Source organism: Ammodytes marinus, assembly GCF_949987685.1.
Source record: "Ammodytes marinus genome assembly, chromosome: 6".
NCBI lineage: Eukaryota > Metazoa > Chordata > Actinopteri > Uranoscopiformes > Ammodytidae > Ammodytes > Ammodytes marinus.
In genome coordinates this window covers 19,311,676-19,328,358 of record NC_137235.1, presented here as the reverse complement: position 1 = coordinate 19,328,358, position 16,683 = coordinate 19,311,676, and the positions used below count along the sequence as shown (strand labels likewise).

Genomic DNA, 16,683 nt, shown 5'->3' with positions numbered 1-16,683 from the left:
AGTTAATGAAAAATATATATGTTATATGTAAATGATAAAATGTTAACCCAAAGTCTGTTTGTTCATGAAATATCACCTGATAAAGATACAGTATATTGCTGACCTCCTTAGCGGAAATAAAAACGCAATAAGCGCATTGACAAGACATCATAATGCATTTATCAGGCTTTATAAAACAAAAAAATAATAATGCATGACAACACATACCAAGTTTCTTTAGGTATTATAAGTGGTGGACATAATGTAGCACTGCTAAGCAATTGTATGATACTATAACCCAATTATGAGACATTATGAGCAGTATTTCTGGCTGTATGTAAAGTTCAAGACAAAAAGAAATCACAATTAACATCAAATCCATGTGTTTATTCTCCTGAACACAATAACATTTGGCCAATGCACATTACCAAATTTTATTCAACTGACATCCATAAACATGAAATAAGTGCTTTTGGCCCAGCTGGTTGTCCATCTTAATCAACCTTTACTTGTAAATGCGCTTTCACCTATCTTTCATAAAGGCTCACTTTACTTAAAGCTCACAAAGTCAGTGTATTACTGATGTTTATAAGACATAATTCCATTTCATGAATTTAGAATTTAGAATCTGGTATAACATAAACCAGGATTCAGGTACCCTCTTTCAAACACTGATGGGGGTATAAAGTATCATGAATACTGAACATGTATTATGTAAAGTCAACCACTTATAATTATTTTTACAACGTGTTATAAGTTGTCATGCATTATTACATTTATTATAGGGTTTATACAGCCTTATAAATGTATAATAATGCCTTGTGAATATGCTCATGCAGCCATAGACAGCCTGTAGACATATCCTTCATAGAAAGTGTTACCAAACTTATTTTCAAATCAGACCCATGGACAGTGAAATGAATAGTGATTAAATGTGACAACAGTCTGTGATTCAGATTGTATAATTGTGCAAAAATATTTATTTTATTTTAAAAGTTAACAATTTTGTGGGGCATTTGCACTCGGACAGATTTTGAGATGCCCATCCTTTAATTTGATTTCTCCCAACTGTATTCTGTAAGTGTAAGTGGTGTTTTGTTCACCATTGAATGCCATTCCAATGAATAACATGACATTGAAGGGCCCCTGCTCCCAGAGAGAATGTGTGTGTGTGTGTGTGTGTGTGTGTGTGTGTGTGTGTGTGTGTGTGTGTGTGTGTGTGTGTGTGTGTGTGTGTGTGTGTGTGTGTGTGTGTGTGTGTGTGTGTCAGTCAGGGCCCGGATGAAAGGGAAGGGCAGGGCCCAGGGTGGAAGGAAAGGAGAGTGCGAGGAACAGGTCGGTCCGGTCTTCCTCTGCGAGGTGCATGTCTGGGGTGGTGACACACCTGCTAACCTGTCTGGGAGGAGCTGCGCTGTGCTGACGTGAGTGCGTGTGCATGTGTGTGTATTCTCCAGTGTGTTTCAGAGGAGCCAAAGGGAGAGGAGAACCGGAGTGGGAGCCACAGGCTGAAGAAGACACAGACGAAGAAGGACTAAAAGAGAGAGAGAGATTTTTGTGGGATCTCCGCTTATAACCCCACAATAACCTCCACGATGTTTAAGAAAAAGGAACCTAAGGATGGTACGCTCAAGAGCTCGGGCAAGACCAGCAGGTACGTTTTTCTCCCCCAGAGAATTAAATGTTATGTGTATGTATGTATGCATGAATGTGTGTGTGGTGACACTGTATCTCATCCAGGCTCCCCCGCCCCTGTCCTTCCATGGCTTAAAACTGTGTCATGTTTCCTGTGCGAGCCATTACCCTGTTTCTCATTTCTGTTACATTATGGCATTATGGCTGGGCGGATAGACATTGTGTGACAAGTGTGCCCAGGCAAACTCAACACTGCTTTCAAGAGATGACTAATGTCAAGAGGTTAACCCTCTGGGATGGTGAAAGCTTACTGAGAGGTTTGCCAGTGTACTAGCAGGGTCCTGAGGTCAGGTTTACTTTGTCAACACAATGTTGGACAAGGAGCTTTGAGACAGTATGGGGAACTTGTGAAAATGTGTTTAGACCACAAGTGAAAGTCGCAGAAAGAATATTTAAAAAAAGATCTTGCCAGTTCTTTTCAACCAGCTTCTCACTCATCCAAAACATTGTTGTATGTGATCATATTTCAATGAGAGAAAAACAACTGTCCTCGAAGAACTGTGAGTAAGAGAAGGTATTCAGACAGCTACAATTCATCCAGGCTGTTCTGCGTCCCGTGGGGCTTGGCTGCTGTTTGAAATGTGGAAATATGTGTCAGTAACACAGCACATGGTTCCAAATATTTAGCAGGTGGATGTATCAGGTTTCTTGCGTTTCATTTCATACATCGAATATAAAGAGCTGTAGACAGTAAGGATCTAAATGATCATTCATTTTTTTAATGAGGACAAATATTCTGACTCATAAGGGTCAGATCTTACTGCAGATAACGAGGGATAGGGAGATGATTTTAATCTGTCTGGTCCCTTTTTGCATTACAGCCATAAACAGATGGTATGTGACAGGAACACCAGCATGTCAGCTAACAGAGACTATGAGTCTGGAGACACATTCAGCCTCCAAATGAGAAAATAAAGAGCTTCCCCTCTATGCCCACATTGTGCGTCACAATACTGCAGGTGGTGACCAGCTTGTGGTTTCACCTTGCCCCTGCCCCGGACCTGTTGTGTCACTGCTGAGGTGTGATGAGGGCTGCTCAGCTGGTTTCTTTCTCTCATGTGGGCGTTGGTTCCCAACCGTGATTCTTGTGTGATCCGCCCATTGTCACGGAATGTAAAGAAACTGAAAAACATTTATTGTGCTAAATAGAAAATGTAGTGGTATAAGTGTATGTATACTGTATACATTTGTGTCTGTCTGTCTGTCTGTCTGTCTGTCTGTCTATCTATCTGTCTGTCTGTCTGTGTTTGTGTTAGACTTAAGGGGCTTTCGGGGACAAACACTAGACTTAAAGCCTCTGTAAACCTCATCTAAAGTAGTAAAAATCCATATATGATATCACAAATTGGTTGACCTAATAAACTTTTACAAAAGTCTGATTGAAAATAAATGTTCATAAATATTATGAAAGGTCATTACAAAAAAATGTTTTTACTGGACTGTTTGACAGGACTGTGTTGGCGTGGCTGTATCAAAAGGTATCCATGGCAACGGTCTTTCTTTTTATAGAATGTTCGGGCAGAGAATTGCCATGATTGGTTCAAAACACTTATTTTGTAATAAGAACCAGAGCATAGCCCGCCTCATTTTGACGGAATACCTGTAAAGTTTATCAAACTTAAATAACCAATATCCAAATATAATTTGGATTGATAAATATGCATAACACCAAACACTCTCGTTCAACCACCTTTAGCACCCCCAAAAGTTCAACACAATACAACTCCTTAAAATAAACTTTAAGCTGGGAAGAAATGGGAAAGGGAGTGTTTGTGGTACAAGTTTTGCCATCTTGCAACTTAAAAAATGCAGGCAAGCCCTTCATAGTTATGCGGGTTATCCAGTTAGCCTACTTTCAAGTCAAATCAGTTGCTAGCTATCCTACTGTGGTCAGCTATACATAAAAACAATAGACTCATTGTTAAGTAATTTTCTTACTCATTATATTGTTATTTATATTTTAAAAAGAGCCAATTATTTGCCATTGGGAGATAACATTTGAGCTCAATGAACATAAAAAATTATACATTCCAATAAAGTTGAGTGCTTTCGCTGACTGAGGACAGTTACTAATTAATTACTATTATTAAAGACAATCTCAAGTCACAATGATAACAATTAAATGTATGTTATATATATTAACATTTGAAAAATGAGTAAGGAAAATAATTCATTGTGAAATATAGTGACATATTTTATCGTTTAAAGTTGAGTATTTAAAAAACATTTTTTTTATTTATTTGGCTTTGAAGTCAGTGAAACATGCCAAAGAAAGGACAGGTGGTAAAAGTGTTTTGATCACATTACTGTACTGCTTCATTAATCCACACGCACCCACTCACTGATGAGGCCATGTTAGAGCAGACATAACTGAATGCATATGCAAGTATGTCTTTGGCTGAAAAGTTAAGAAATCATTATTGTGTGTGTACAGCTGTCCCTCCTGATGAGTTAGCAGGGATAGAGGTCATAGTCAATGTGACAGCAGAACCAGATCAGCTCGCACCTCATTGAGATGGTGCATTCCTGTTGCTCTGTCATTCAAGAGCTGTGTTAAGTTGCATTTAGGTCGTCATTGATCTACCTAAAACTATGTTCGTCTTGACTTCTCTCTCACACAATTTGAAAGTCCTCAGTGGTTCGCCAACATTCTTTTGTTCAGTGACACACTTCAGAGTTATTTTAGAGTTTTAGGAGCATGCAAATATTCAGGTTGTCTAATCAATCATTAAGCAAAAACTCTCAGTGAGATGAGCAACTGTTCAACACTTAAAATGTCATGTCCCATTTTGATTGATTGACAGTGTGTCAGTGTAGACTCGTTCTTGTGGAGTTTCGTCATTTGCCTGGGAAAAAACACAGAAAGAGGAAATGGAGCTGTGACTTCGCTAACTGTTGCGCATCACGTGGACGATTCTAAGAGTTAATTTGCCCTCCCTGAGGTTAAAGAGCAACCTGCAGGTCAATTAAAGAGTGGTTATATGATGGAGGAACTGGATTTTCAAAAATAAATGTATATTGAAACACTACAGTTACCTCTTGAGGCAGATGTTCAAACAAACTTCTTCTCACATGTTGGGAAAATTATTTGTTATTAATTCAGATCCAAAGACTAAACACCAACTCCCCATTTGTTCAAACAAAGCCTATTACACACACAAAAAATCTCTTCATTAGACTGTATCACCATCTTTTGTTAAATGTATCCCAACCAGCTCCAAAACCACAAAAAGACCTTGGATGTAGCTCTATGGGTGTAGTTATTCTCTCACCACCAGCCAGCGAGATGTCCTTGACCTTTTGTCAGTCGGAGGCGCCGCGTTGCCTATTTGGCATCGGGAGAGAGCAAACAGTGTGAAGGGAGTGACAATCACAGTCAGCCACTTTGGAATGGTTGGCATTTAGGGAAGGCTTTGGCCTAAAGTTTTCCCCTGAAATATACAAACTTGTACTTCAGTCTGTACTCTCCATGTGTCACTGACATCACATGTCATTGTTTTAGAAACCTCTTTTCACAACAAGAAATAGATAAATTTACATGAAATAAAATATACTGACCATGATCAGATATCGGTGGATGTCAGTCCTCAGGTTTCAGAGGATGTGGGACTGTGAGAGGGTCTGTGGAGCACGAGCAAAATGATTCACGACAATGTACAACCTGATCTGCTTGATTTTTAATATCTTTGACTCTTTTGCCTCACCCTGAAGGAACCAGGCCAGCCTTGCCCAGCTGGTCTCCCAGATGCAAAAGAATGCCGACCAGGTGGAGAAAGACATCCTCCGGTCTGAGGAGCTGCTGGCTCTGGTGAGAAAACACACACGACAGACACTTATGATGCATGGCTTTCACCCTCAGCCCTGTCAATCCCCCTCACTGTTGTAATGTCTACCTTCACCAGGATGCTGAAAATGACAAGAAGGAGCTTCCCTTCGAGCATCAGACTGTCTTAATGGGTAAGCTGGGTGAGGCTGAGCGCCTGCTGAAGGACCTTTTCCTGGACATCGGCAAGGCCAAGAAGCTCAAACACCCACAGGCCAAAGATATAGAGAGCGAGTGAGTTCAGTTGTTACATACAATATCTATAAAGTGTTATTACAACGATCAGAGATTTAAACACTTCAGGATTGTTAGTTAAGTCAGATTTTTATTCTCATATGACTATTTCAGATTGTTTTGCACACTTTAGTTCTCCATAAATACTCATTTCTTTGTCTCCTTGGATCTTCTCCGCCCTCTTGGTGACTTCAGCGTCATCCTCCTCCATGAGCGCTGGCTGAAAGACTGCGCCTTTTACCGAGACATCTATGAGCAGATTGATGACGTGTCACTGATGCCCAGAATTGAGTGGGGGCCTGTTTTTAACAACAAGCAAGTAAGTATAATAAAACTGTCTGAATATATGTGTCCGTCTGCTTAAAAACTTGGTTACTATTTGTGCTTAAAGGATAACATTGGCAGTCATCTATTGCATATTTTTCTTAATGTCAACTACTGACCAGAAGACCAAAGCCAAAGATAACCCGACAAACATATATTTCCTGTGTAATGAAAGCCTTATCTGTCTTGTTGAAGTGTTCCTTCATTACCATACAATGTAGTTTATCTTGACTCAATCCTGCTAGTTTAACTACTCATTCACATACCAACCTGCAGCTGAAAATAGTCCCCAGCAAATGCACTATTTACTCCAGTTTAGTCATGTTTGCTAAAACTTCACTGTTTTGGTTGACAAAAAAAGAAAACTATTGAAAAACACCAGCCTTACCCTTTAAACTAATTGTAACACAATAATACATCACATCTTACTTGTGCTGTACATGCAGTGCAAACATGTTGCTTTCCTTCAAACATTCTGCACAATCAATACAGTGCTACAGGGACTCACACTGCTCTGTCAACCTGCCATAATTTGCCCCCTGCTGGTTATCTTGCCTCCACATTCCACTGACTGTATTTCTCCTATGTGTTCGCTCTCAGAAACAGGTAAATGTGGAGGAGTACGGCCCCACCCTGGCAGAATTGGAGAAGCAGATTGCTGCTCACAATATCCTGCACAAAGAGGTCGAGTCCTACAGCTCCCAGCTCTGCGTTAGCTCTGCAGGCAGCAAGGTGAACAAAACATGCTGAACGAAAACACATGTTCTATGCTTGAGCAAAAACAACTCATCAAAACTTCTGATGCCTTCTTTAATCTCATAACCTTTTTTTCCTTCAGGAGGAATACACAGCCCTGAAGAAACAGTACAACAATCTACTGGTGAGTAATTATGAAACTCCCTTTAATTTTGCTCTTCAAAGTTACAGCTGAATTAATATACTGTGTGCTCTTTAACCTTAAGTAGTTAATTGTTGATAGTATGCACCCAATTATGTTACATTCAAAATGTATGTATGTACAGTATGTATGTATGTATGTATGTATGTATGTATGTATGTATGTATGTATGTATGTATGTATGTATGTATGTATGTATGTATGTATGTATGTATGTATGTATGTATGTATGTATGTATGTATGTATGTATGTATGTATGTATGTATGTATGTATGTATGTATGTATGTATGTATGTATGTATGTATGTACGTATTATGTATTCCCCTTTTTTCTCCCTCACTAATATGCCATTGGTTTGGTAGACCTTTTTCAAAAAGAGATACATGAAAATGAGTCTAGCAATAAAATTACAGTTTTTCTTCTCGAGGTTTGATTCAGCTTCATATACTTTCTTTTCAGGACAACTCCAAGTGGCGTCGCCACTACCTGAACAGTCTGTACGAATACATGCAGGGCTGCAACAAGGAACTGGGCTTCTTAGCAGAAGAGCAAGAGAAGATCAAAAGGGAGGACTGGAGTGACCGCATGATGGACCCACCTGACGTCCGCAGGCAGTATGAGGTCAGGACTGATGGCTTGTTAAGTCCAAACAGTGAAAGAGTCCTTATAAGTAAATAATAAGATATGTTATTTGCTCCGGTGAGCAACACATTAAAAACCTCTTTTGATTGGATTTCAATCAGAACTTCAAGAACAACAGCCTGCTGTCCCACGAGAGTGAGGTGAACAGACTCCAGGATGAAGGAGACAGACTTGTTGAACTGAAGCACCCCGCCAGCGCCACAATACAGGTATACAATTACCCAACAAGACACTGATTTCAACAGCACTGGCAACACTTTAGAGGCCACTTAAAAATGTCTGAAACGTTCCCCTTCTAAATCTCATTTAAACGCTGGTTAAATCCATGTTTCGTTAACTCACATGACACCCCGTCCCATTTCCAGGATCAGAGAGATTCTTTACGCAGTGACTGGCAGAAATTCCTCAATCTCTGCATTTGTCAAGAGACACACCTGGACAATTTGGAGGAATACAAAAGGGTAAGAAAAGGATAGCAAACAACACAATTTGTCATTATCACAATGTTAATTTGATTCAAGTATGAATGGGAAGATAAAGCATTTTCTTTTATACAAAAATGTAATAATTACAAATATGTTCTTGTGAAATTTTCCAGTACCAAATGGAGACTGAGCAACTGTCAGAGACACTGACCAAACTTAACAACAGCATAGATCCCAAGTCCATCAGCAAGAAGAGCAACTCAGAGGCCCTGATGCAGCTCGAGGTATGGAGGAATGTTTACAGTCATTATTACAGAGACAGAATCAAGAATTGCAAGGCCGTGCACATTAGAAATTCAACTCACACCTCCCCGTGTGAAGAGTAGGAGAGGGACATGGTCATTTGAGGATAAAAGGATCAATAAAAAATAAAAGAAGGAGAAAGAGGTGAAGGAGGAGGCGAGTAGGTTCAAATGCCAAATATTAAAATGTTGAGGAGAAATAAGGAAATAAAGAATGACAATGTACCACCCAGCATTTTAAACAGTTAAATAAAGAAGTAGTAGGGGGAGACCCGTTGTTTATATTGGATATCAGTCGAAACATCTGGTTTATTTAACTGCATTGTTGTAATTTAGCCATTTGTACATTTGCTTTACTGCTACCATTACATTTTATTCACCGGTGTATATATATTTTTAACATTAGTTTATTTGACCCTGGGCTTTGTTAAATAACAACAACAACAACAACAACAACTGTAAATGGATGGATTTATTATAAAGGATTCTTCTAATCTGTCTTAAAATCCCTTAAAATAGAAATAAACAACATATATTTTAAAATACATAGCCTAATAAATATGCACCACCACACATCCATCAATAAATACCAAATATTTTTCTTTCATTGATTTCTCTTTTTTTTTATAAAGGTTTGTGTATTTTTGTCTTTTATTGATAAGTTTTGGATGCTTCAAGCCTAAAATGTAATTCTAGATAAATGTTTGAAATACTTTGATTTTTTAGTCTTATTTCTGGGATAATGTTTGAGATGGAGGATTGGTTTGCGAACTGCCATGAGATGAGGATTGTCTAAGATACATTTTCCTCTGTGTCTGTTCCCCAATAGGCGGACGAGAGAGCTGTGCAGAACAGTGAGCAGCAGCTGGCAGACCTGAGGAGACGCAGCACAACCATCGCTCCTCTGAAGCTACGACGCAACACCCCAAACAGACCCATCACAGTGGAGTCCCTGTGCGACTGGGAGGAAGATAAGGTGGAGCTTCTTCTCCTTAAATAGTTTTTTGTACAACAAAGAAAGGGCAGAGGCCCTCAAATGTCTTAAAGCTGAGATGTTTAAATTTAGGGGATTCTTGTCCGAACGTTTGTGCGTGTGTTTTATTATCTAGGCTATTTTATCAAGAGGGGAGAAGTTCACATTGAAAAATAACTCCGACGTTGAAAACTGGGACCTTATCTCCACTGATGGGGCTACACACACCTTCCCTGGAGTTTGCTTCCAGATCCCTCCACCTGATCCAGAGGCCATTGACAAAGTGGACCTGTAAGTAATGCAAGGCTGTATAATGATGCAGCGCCAACAAACAATAAAATAACAGGTCAATACGTTTGTTCTAATTTCTACCTTCCTCTCTGCCTCCGTACAATTCATCAGGTTGGGTGGTGAACTGACAGACATCAAGAAGAAAAGAGCTGCCCTGGAAGCTTCCCTGAAAAATCACAAATCAGACGTCTCAAGGACCCAAAGATCAGGTTATTAAAAAATTAATTATCGCATCATTGGTTATATAAGCCGGGGTATGTGTGCCTGACTGAACAAATAGTTTTCAATTTTCTATGTTAATTATACAATTAAGGAATCAAAAAAATGACTTTCTTTCCCCATTCAGCGCCAGTGTCTTCCGCCCCAGTGGATCCCAAAGTGGGAGTACTGGCTCAGCAGCTGGATAAGCTAGACAATGACCTGGCCAGCACTGAGGAGAGCATGCTAAAACGGCTGCGAGCCCCGCTGAGCCGCACCAACCCGGATGGAGATCTGGCCAACAGGCTGAAGGAACAGGAGGTGAGAGGAACAAGGTCACTGACAGAGAAAGAGATCAACACTGGCAACTGCATTGTTTATTCAATATTTATTCAGCAGTTAAGATTGTTTGGAGATTCTGAATTAATTCTCTCCATCAGCTCTTTAGATTCAAATATGTGTAGAAGTACTCAATGTCAACAACCATGTGACTTTATATTTATGTCCATATCAACTCAGTGGTTGTAATGATGAACAAGCGACTGGTATTTAAAAAGCTGTCCACAACAGCTAAGTTGTTACACTTTGACAACATCTGAAATACTTGACAAAATAGAGAGATGGGTACCATCTGGTTGACGATATTGTGCAAGTATCTAAATGATCTACATTTGTCGTTTACAGCAAACTGTCAAGGCTCTGAAGGCTCTGGAGCAGCAGAGACTAGCAGCTCAGGCTGACCTGCAGCCCCTGCTGTCCAAAGATCCCAGCAGTACTCCTTCTACACTACCACTCAAACTAAGTGCTGCCAATAACAAGCAAAAGAGCATTGCAGAACTTGCTGAGCTCTACAGCAAGAAGTAAGGGCATTTTTTGTTTGTGGCGTTGCATACATGCATTGACATTGTGGAAGGTTTTATCTCCTAAGTTAATATGTTTATGCCTGCCAATTAAAATAACACAATTCATTATGAAACATTAAGGACTGAAATATGTCCCTTCTGTAATGGTTGTATGGGTGTAAATCCATCTTTGTGTGAAAAAATAATCACAGTACACTGACTTACTGTTGCATTTATGCTTTTTCTTAGAGCAAACGCATCTCTCAACCTGGAGGGTCAGATAAAGAAGGTGGATGGCCTTGTCTCTGGGTTTGAGAAAAAGCTGAGTGAAGATACTCCAATCCCTGACGTGCCAAATACAATCCAAGCCCGCATTGAGGACATTCAGGTGAGGAAATCAGCATAACCTCTACCGCATATTCTCTTTCTCATTGATTCAATTTAGATTGAACAGATTTTATATTGTCATTTGCTGCATTTAGAATCAGCGAAAGTCTGTGGCAGCGGCTCAGGATGACATGAAGAAGCTGAGTCAGGATCTGGACACCACAGAGCAGCTGTGCAGCTCTCTGCAGCAGGGCTACCAGGAGTACTGCCCTGACATACAGCGGCAGAGAACAAAGGTCAAGCAACTGCAGACCCGCTACGCAAATGTGGCCAACCAGCTGAAAGAAAGGTGAGTGTTGAACTGATGCAATCAGATTAGTTCATAAGTAATTTCAGTGTATTAAGAAATGCAGCATTAGGTTTTGCTCAAACAGACATGTATTTTTATTATATTTTTATTCATTGATCAAATCAATTAGTTCTACTGGTAACACTATAAGACTGGTTTCCAATCTGTGGGTCGGACCCCCAAGATAACACACATACACCCACCCACGCACATCACACACACACACACACACACACGCACGCACACACACACACACACACACACACACACACACACGCACACACACACACACACGCACGCACACACACACACACACACACACACACACACACACACACACACACGTATACAGTATATCCAACTCTTTGAAAGTTCAATAATGCAGAACTTTTACAAAGCCAAATAATTCATTTTCTGTCTGATTTTGTCAGAGAAAACATCTTGCAAGAAACTTCAGCAAAGAATCAGGAGTTTCAGAGCACGAGCAAATCCCTGAATTCCTTCCTAGACAACATGCCGACAAACAATGTTAACTACAATGATGACCCATCTCAGATTGCTGCTAAGCAAAGTTCCCAAGAGGTGAGACTGTTTACAATACAAAAGTGTCATGTGGAGGACTGTTGAGGGTTCTTTGTTTTTTTAAAGTTTTTTTCTGAACAAGCATATTTCATGTTTCAATATCTATTTAACTTTTCACCATAGAGGGTGATGGAGGACCTGAAGAGGAAAGGAAATGACATGGACAGAGTGGCTGACCTGTCTCAAGACGTGCAGAATCTACTCAATGTAAGACTCAAATTTATTTTAATTATTAAATGCTTTAAATTATAACCTAGACAATGTATTGGAGAGTCCTAGTGTTATTTTCTTATTTTTTTAAATTAATAAAATGAACATCAGAGATTACGTAATTTAATTTCAATTCCGAATTTCACATTTATTTTGCGAGTAGTCCACAGATGGGAATACAAACACACTTGATTAACAGAAATGACTTACGATTGAAACCAGCAAGAATAGTCAAATTATAAATGTCTGTGCAGGAATACGAGGCCAATGTTGAAAAATACAACGGTACACTTGAGGATTCTGGAGCCACTATTGCAAAGAAACCACGTATGCCCACACTGGCCGATGCTGTTCAGAAAGAGGTAACATAAATACTCCTATGCACTTAACACAAATGTAAAAAAATTAAATGTAAAGGTAAAGGTTGCTGATGGTTTGCTGTGCTTATAACAGGAAAAGGATCTGGTCAACCGTTACGCTGAAGCAACAGCTGAAAACAGCCAACGCCAAAAACAGATGGCCTTGGCCAATAATCTAATTTCACAGGTAAGAAAAGAGGTCAGGAATAAAACCAGTTTCCTATGATTTAAATGACCTCTTCACTGTAAAAAGTTGTTCTCTATAAACACATAAAAACCTATGTCACAAAACAAATCACTTGACAATCCATCACCATTTTATTAATTTGCTTTACCTGCTGCAGAATGAAGCCAACCTGGTGGCACATGAACAAGTGCAGCTTGAAAGCCAGCAAAGGAGTGCTCTTGACCTGAACATTCTGACGAAAGAGCTGGATGAAGAGAAAGAGAGGACCACTTATGCTGAGACAGAGCTGAGAACCTTTAAAGAAAGGATGATGTCGTTGAAGAGTCGCAGAGGAGTGGAGCGTGTTGAAGAGAAAGAAGTACTGCAGTACTACCGCGACCCAAAACTGGAAAAGGATTTGGCTGATCTGCAGAGCACACTCCGTGAGGAGAACCAGAGGCGTAGCACCACGCAGACTGAGTTTGAAATGTTTAACAAGAAAATCACCATTCTAGAGAATACCGTTAAAAACACTGCACCCAAACTGGTGACCAAAGAGGTGACAGAGTTTGAGAAAGATCCTCAGCTGGATGTAGAGGCCGCTAAGACAAGAGATGAAATAGCAAGTATGAGGAATGAACTTAGAATGACAGATGGGAAGCTTGTTGAGATGACAACAGAAGTCACAATTCTCCAACAAAAGAAACCACCCATTAAAGAGAGGGTGGTTAAGAAGGAAGTTGTGAAAGTGGAACAGAACCCAGACACGTTAAGAGCAGTGCGAACATTTGAGACGGAAATTTCTGATGAGAACAAGAAGATCAAGCTCATCAACGATGAAATCTTCCAGACAAGGAGCCAGATAAATGTTCTTGAGAGAATTATTCCTAACATCCTGCCTAAGATCATCACTAAAGAAGTGAAAAAGATTGAACAAGACCCTGACCTCATCAATGAATCCCAGAGGATTCGGACAAGTATAGAGGAAGAGAGGATTGCAAACAACTCTTTGTCCAAAGAGGTGGCTGAGATCCACAGCCGCTATAGAGAAGTTCAGAGCTGGACACAAAAAGTTGAAGTGAAGGAAATTGTTAATGAGATGTACAGAGTAGACCCAAACACAGAGGTGGATATAATGCGCCTCAGAAAAGACATACAAGACTCAAGCAAGCAGCGCTCTGATCTGGAGAGGGACATCACCCAGGTAACATCTGAGCTGAGTATCCTTCGCTCTGAGAAGCCTAAGGTGGAGATGAAGGAAGTTCTCCAAGAGGTGGTTAGAGAGGAAAGAAGCCCTGAAAATGAGAGAGAGATTCGCAGGCTAAATGATCAGGTCAACCATTTACACAACACTTACAACTCCCTCGAGGACCAGGTGAGAATACTAAGGAAAGACAGAGATGAATTGAAGGCTGAAAAGTCCAAGGTAGAGACCAATGTTGTCACCAGAGAAGTGATCAAGTATGAACCAGATCCTCTGTTGGAAAAAGAAGCTGACCGCTTGAGAAAAGATGTGCGGGAGGAGGCACAGCTGAGGCGCTCAATTGAAGAGATGGTCTTTGATCTGCAAAACAAATACATTGTCTTGGAGAGACAGAAGCCTGAGGAGAAAATTGTCATGAAGGAGGTTGTACGTTTACAGAAGGACCCAAGGCAGATATCTGAGCATGAAAGGCTCAGCAGGACACTGGATGATGAAGTAAAAGCCAGGCGTCAAAGAGAGTTAGAGCTGCAGCAACTGAGATCAATGGTGGAAGAGAAACAGAGGATCCTCAGAGAGAGTGATGAGCATCAAAAGAGAATTAGAGTTGAGTCTGAACTCAGAGAGATCAGACTGCGCATAAGACAGCTGGAAAACGCCCCACCACCTGTCGAAGAATGCATTATTGTCGAAGAGGTACTGAAGGTGGAAAGAGACCCCAACCTGGAGAGAATGACAGGCGGTCTTCGTTCAGACTATGACAAGGAAACCAGCGATATCCTGCGTCTTCAGAGAGACATACGTACCATCACTCTAAAGCTTGAGATCCTGCAGCGGGAGAAGTCTGGCGAGAAGACAATATACAAAGAGGTTGTACGAGTTGAGAAAGACCAGGCTGTTGAAGCCGAGAGGAATCACCTGAGGGAGCAGGTGTCTCAGAGTAGATTTGACAGGCAGGACCTCGAAGTTGATATTAAACGTATCAGTGATAAAATCAACTTCTTTAACAGCAACAAGTCCGGCTCTTCAAGAGAGGAGAATACCCTTATTTTGAACAGAGATGCCTTACAGAGGGAAAAGGACAACCTTACTCGGGAGCTAAGGACACTCGATACCAAGAGACATGACACCAGCTTGTCTTTCCAGCAGCAGAGCAGACTAATGAATGACAGAACACAGATGAGCAGGGCGAAGAGTGTCAAGATGGAGTCCGACACCCAGCGTTTGGAGAGGGAGATCCTGGATGAAAAAGACAAGATCCATCTGCGAGACAGCACCATCCGGGAGCTTCTGCTGAATGTGCAGAAAGAGGATCATGCAGAGACGAGGACCAAAGAAACCAATGTCTCCACAAAAATCACCATTCTGGATCCAGAAACAGGCAAAGACATGTCTCCTTATGATGCCTACATGCAGGGCTTGATAGATCGTCAACAGTACATCCATCTGCAGGAGCTGGAGTGTGACTGGGAGGAGATTACCTCCAAGGGACCTGAAGGGGAGACATCTGTACTGCAGGATCGCAAGAGTGGAAAGCAGTTCTCTATCAAAGATGCCCTGAAGGACGGCAGGCTGACAGAGTATGATCTACAGCAGTACAAACAAGGCAAGATTCATATCTCAGAGTTTGCCTTGCTGGTTGCTGGTGACAATAAGAAGCAACCTCAGTTTAACTCAATCATTCCAAAGTCCACCACAACAGTAAAATCATCCCCCGCAGACCTATCCACTGCAAAAGAAATATGCCCAGTTGCTGGGATAATGGATACACACACTGACACCTGCTTTACAATACGCACTGCCACCCTTCGTAAGGTGATTGATTCCACCACCGCCCAAAGACTTCTGGAGGCTCAGGTATCAACAGGGGGCATCATTGACATCAGCGATGGCAAGAGATACACAGTCCACAAGGCAGCATCCAGAGGCCTCATTGAAGAGAGTCAACTCCAGAGGCTCCTCAATGCCCAAAAGGCCTTTGCTGGTGTTGAAGACCCTGTAACCAAAGAGTGTCTGTCTGTGGGAGAAGCTGTTCAGAAAGGCTGGATGCCAAAGGATACTGCCCTTCCCTACATGGAAGCACAGCACCTGACCGGAGGGCTGGTTGATCCCAGCACTGGACGCAGATTGAGCATCTTAGATGCTATTGGGTCCAAAATGATCGACAGCACAATGATGAGGGAGCTGCAGTCCGAGGCATCCTACGCCAAGGATATAGTAGATCCAATCACAAAAGAGAAGATCAACTACAAACAAGCTCTCGATCGTTGTAAGAAAGACCCACAGTCAGGCTTACCAATGCTTCCTGCTTCCTCTAAAGAGCCCAGTTACAACTCTTCTAAATATGCAAGATTCTAGATATGTTTACAACATACTTCGAGTTATCTGATCTGTGGAGTGATAAAAATGATATATGAAGATATGAAATTAATACATTAATTACAATGCTAATTTTGACTCAGGAAAAAGTCTTCTAATGCAACGCTGTCTGTCTAGCCTAAATGATTGCTGCTGAGTGGCCTTTGTTTACCAAATATGTGTGATGTGGGCAGAGGGTTTTCTTTTATTTAAGTTATAAACATAGAATATACATGCCCTTTTTCAATGATATTATTGTGTTATTGGGGATACTGGGACATGGTGCAATGCTTTACCAAGATGATTTGATTCTGTATTACTCATGGGGCTATTCTTGACATTGTTGACCATAAACTCAATCTTGTTTGATACTTTATGAAAAAACAAATATCAATAAATTTAAATTATACTTGTTAAAGGACATGGGCTCCCTCACTTTCAGTGCTGTGTAGTTGTTGTTTTTTTAAAACACAAAGGCAGTGTTTATCAACATTGAAATTCAAGAT

The 16,683-nt window shown here is 40.7% G+C and overlaps 1 protein-coding gene across 1 annotated transcript; it reads left to right on the top strand.

Annotated features, from left to right (window-relative positions):
* The first annotated feature begins 1,422 nt into the window (after positions 1–1,422).
* On the top strand, positions 1,423–16,598 carry evpla (envoplakin a). Its single transcript, XM_080030172.1, has 22 exons — positions 1,423–1,630; positions 5,383–5,479; positions 5,574–5,728; positions 5,924–6,047; positions 6,653–6,784; positions 6,891–6,932; positions 7,412–7,573; positions 7,696–7,803; positions 7,960–8,055; positions 8,193–8,303; positions 9,151–9,297; positions 9,431–9,585; positions 9,697–9,794; positions 9,932–10,104; positions 10,468–10,643; positions 10,875–11,013; positions 11,108–11,301; positions 11,733–11,883; positions 12,007–12,090; positions 12,348–12,455; positions 12,547–12,639; positions 12,797–16,598. Exons 1-22 carry the CDS (start codon positions 1,572–1,574, stop codon positions 16,175–16,177), a joined length of 5,985 nt encoding a protein of 1,994 aa, XP_079886298.1. The 5' UTR covers positions 1,423–1,571; the 3' UTR covers positions 16,178–16,598.
* The last annotated feature ends 85 nt before the right edge of the window (positions 16,599–16,683 follow it).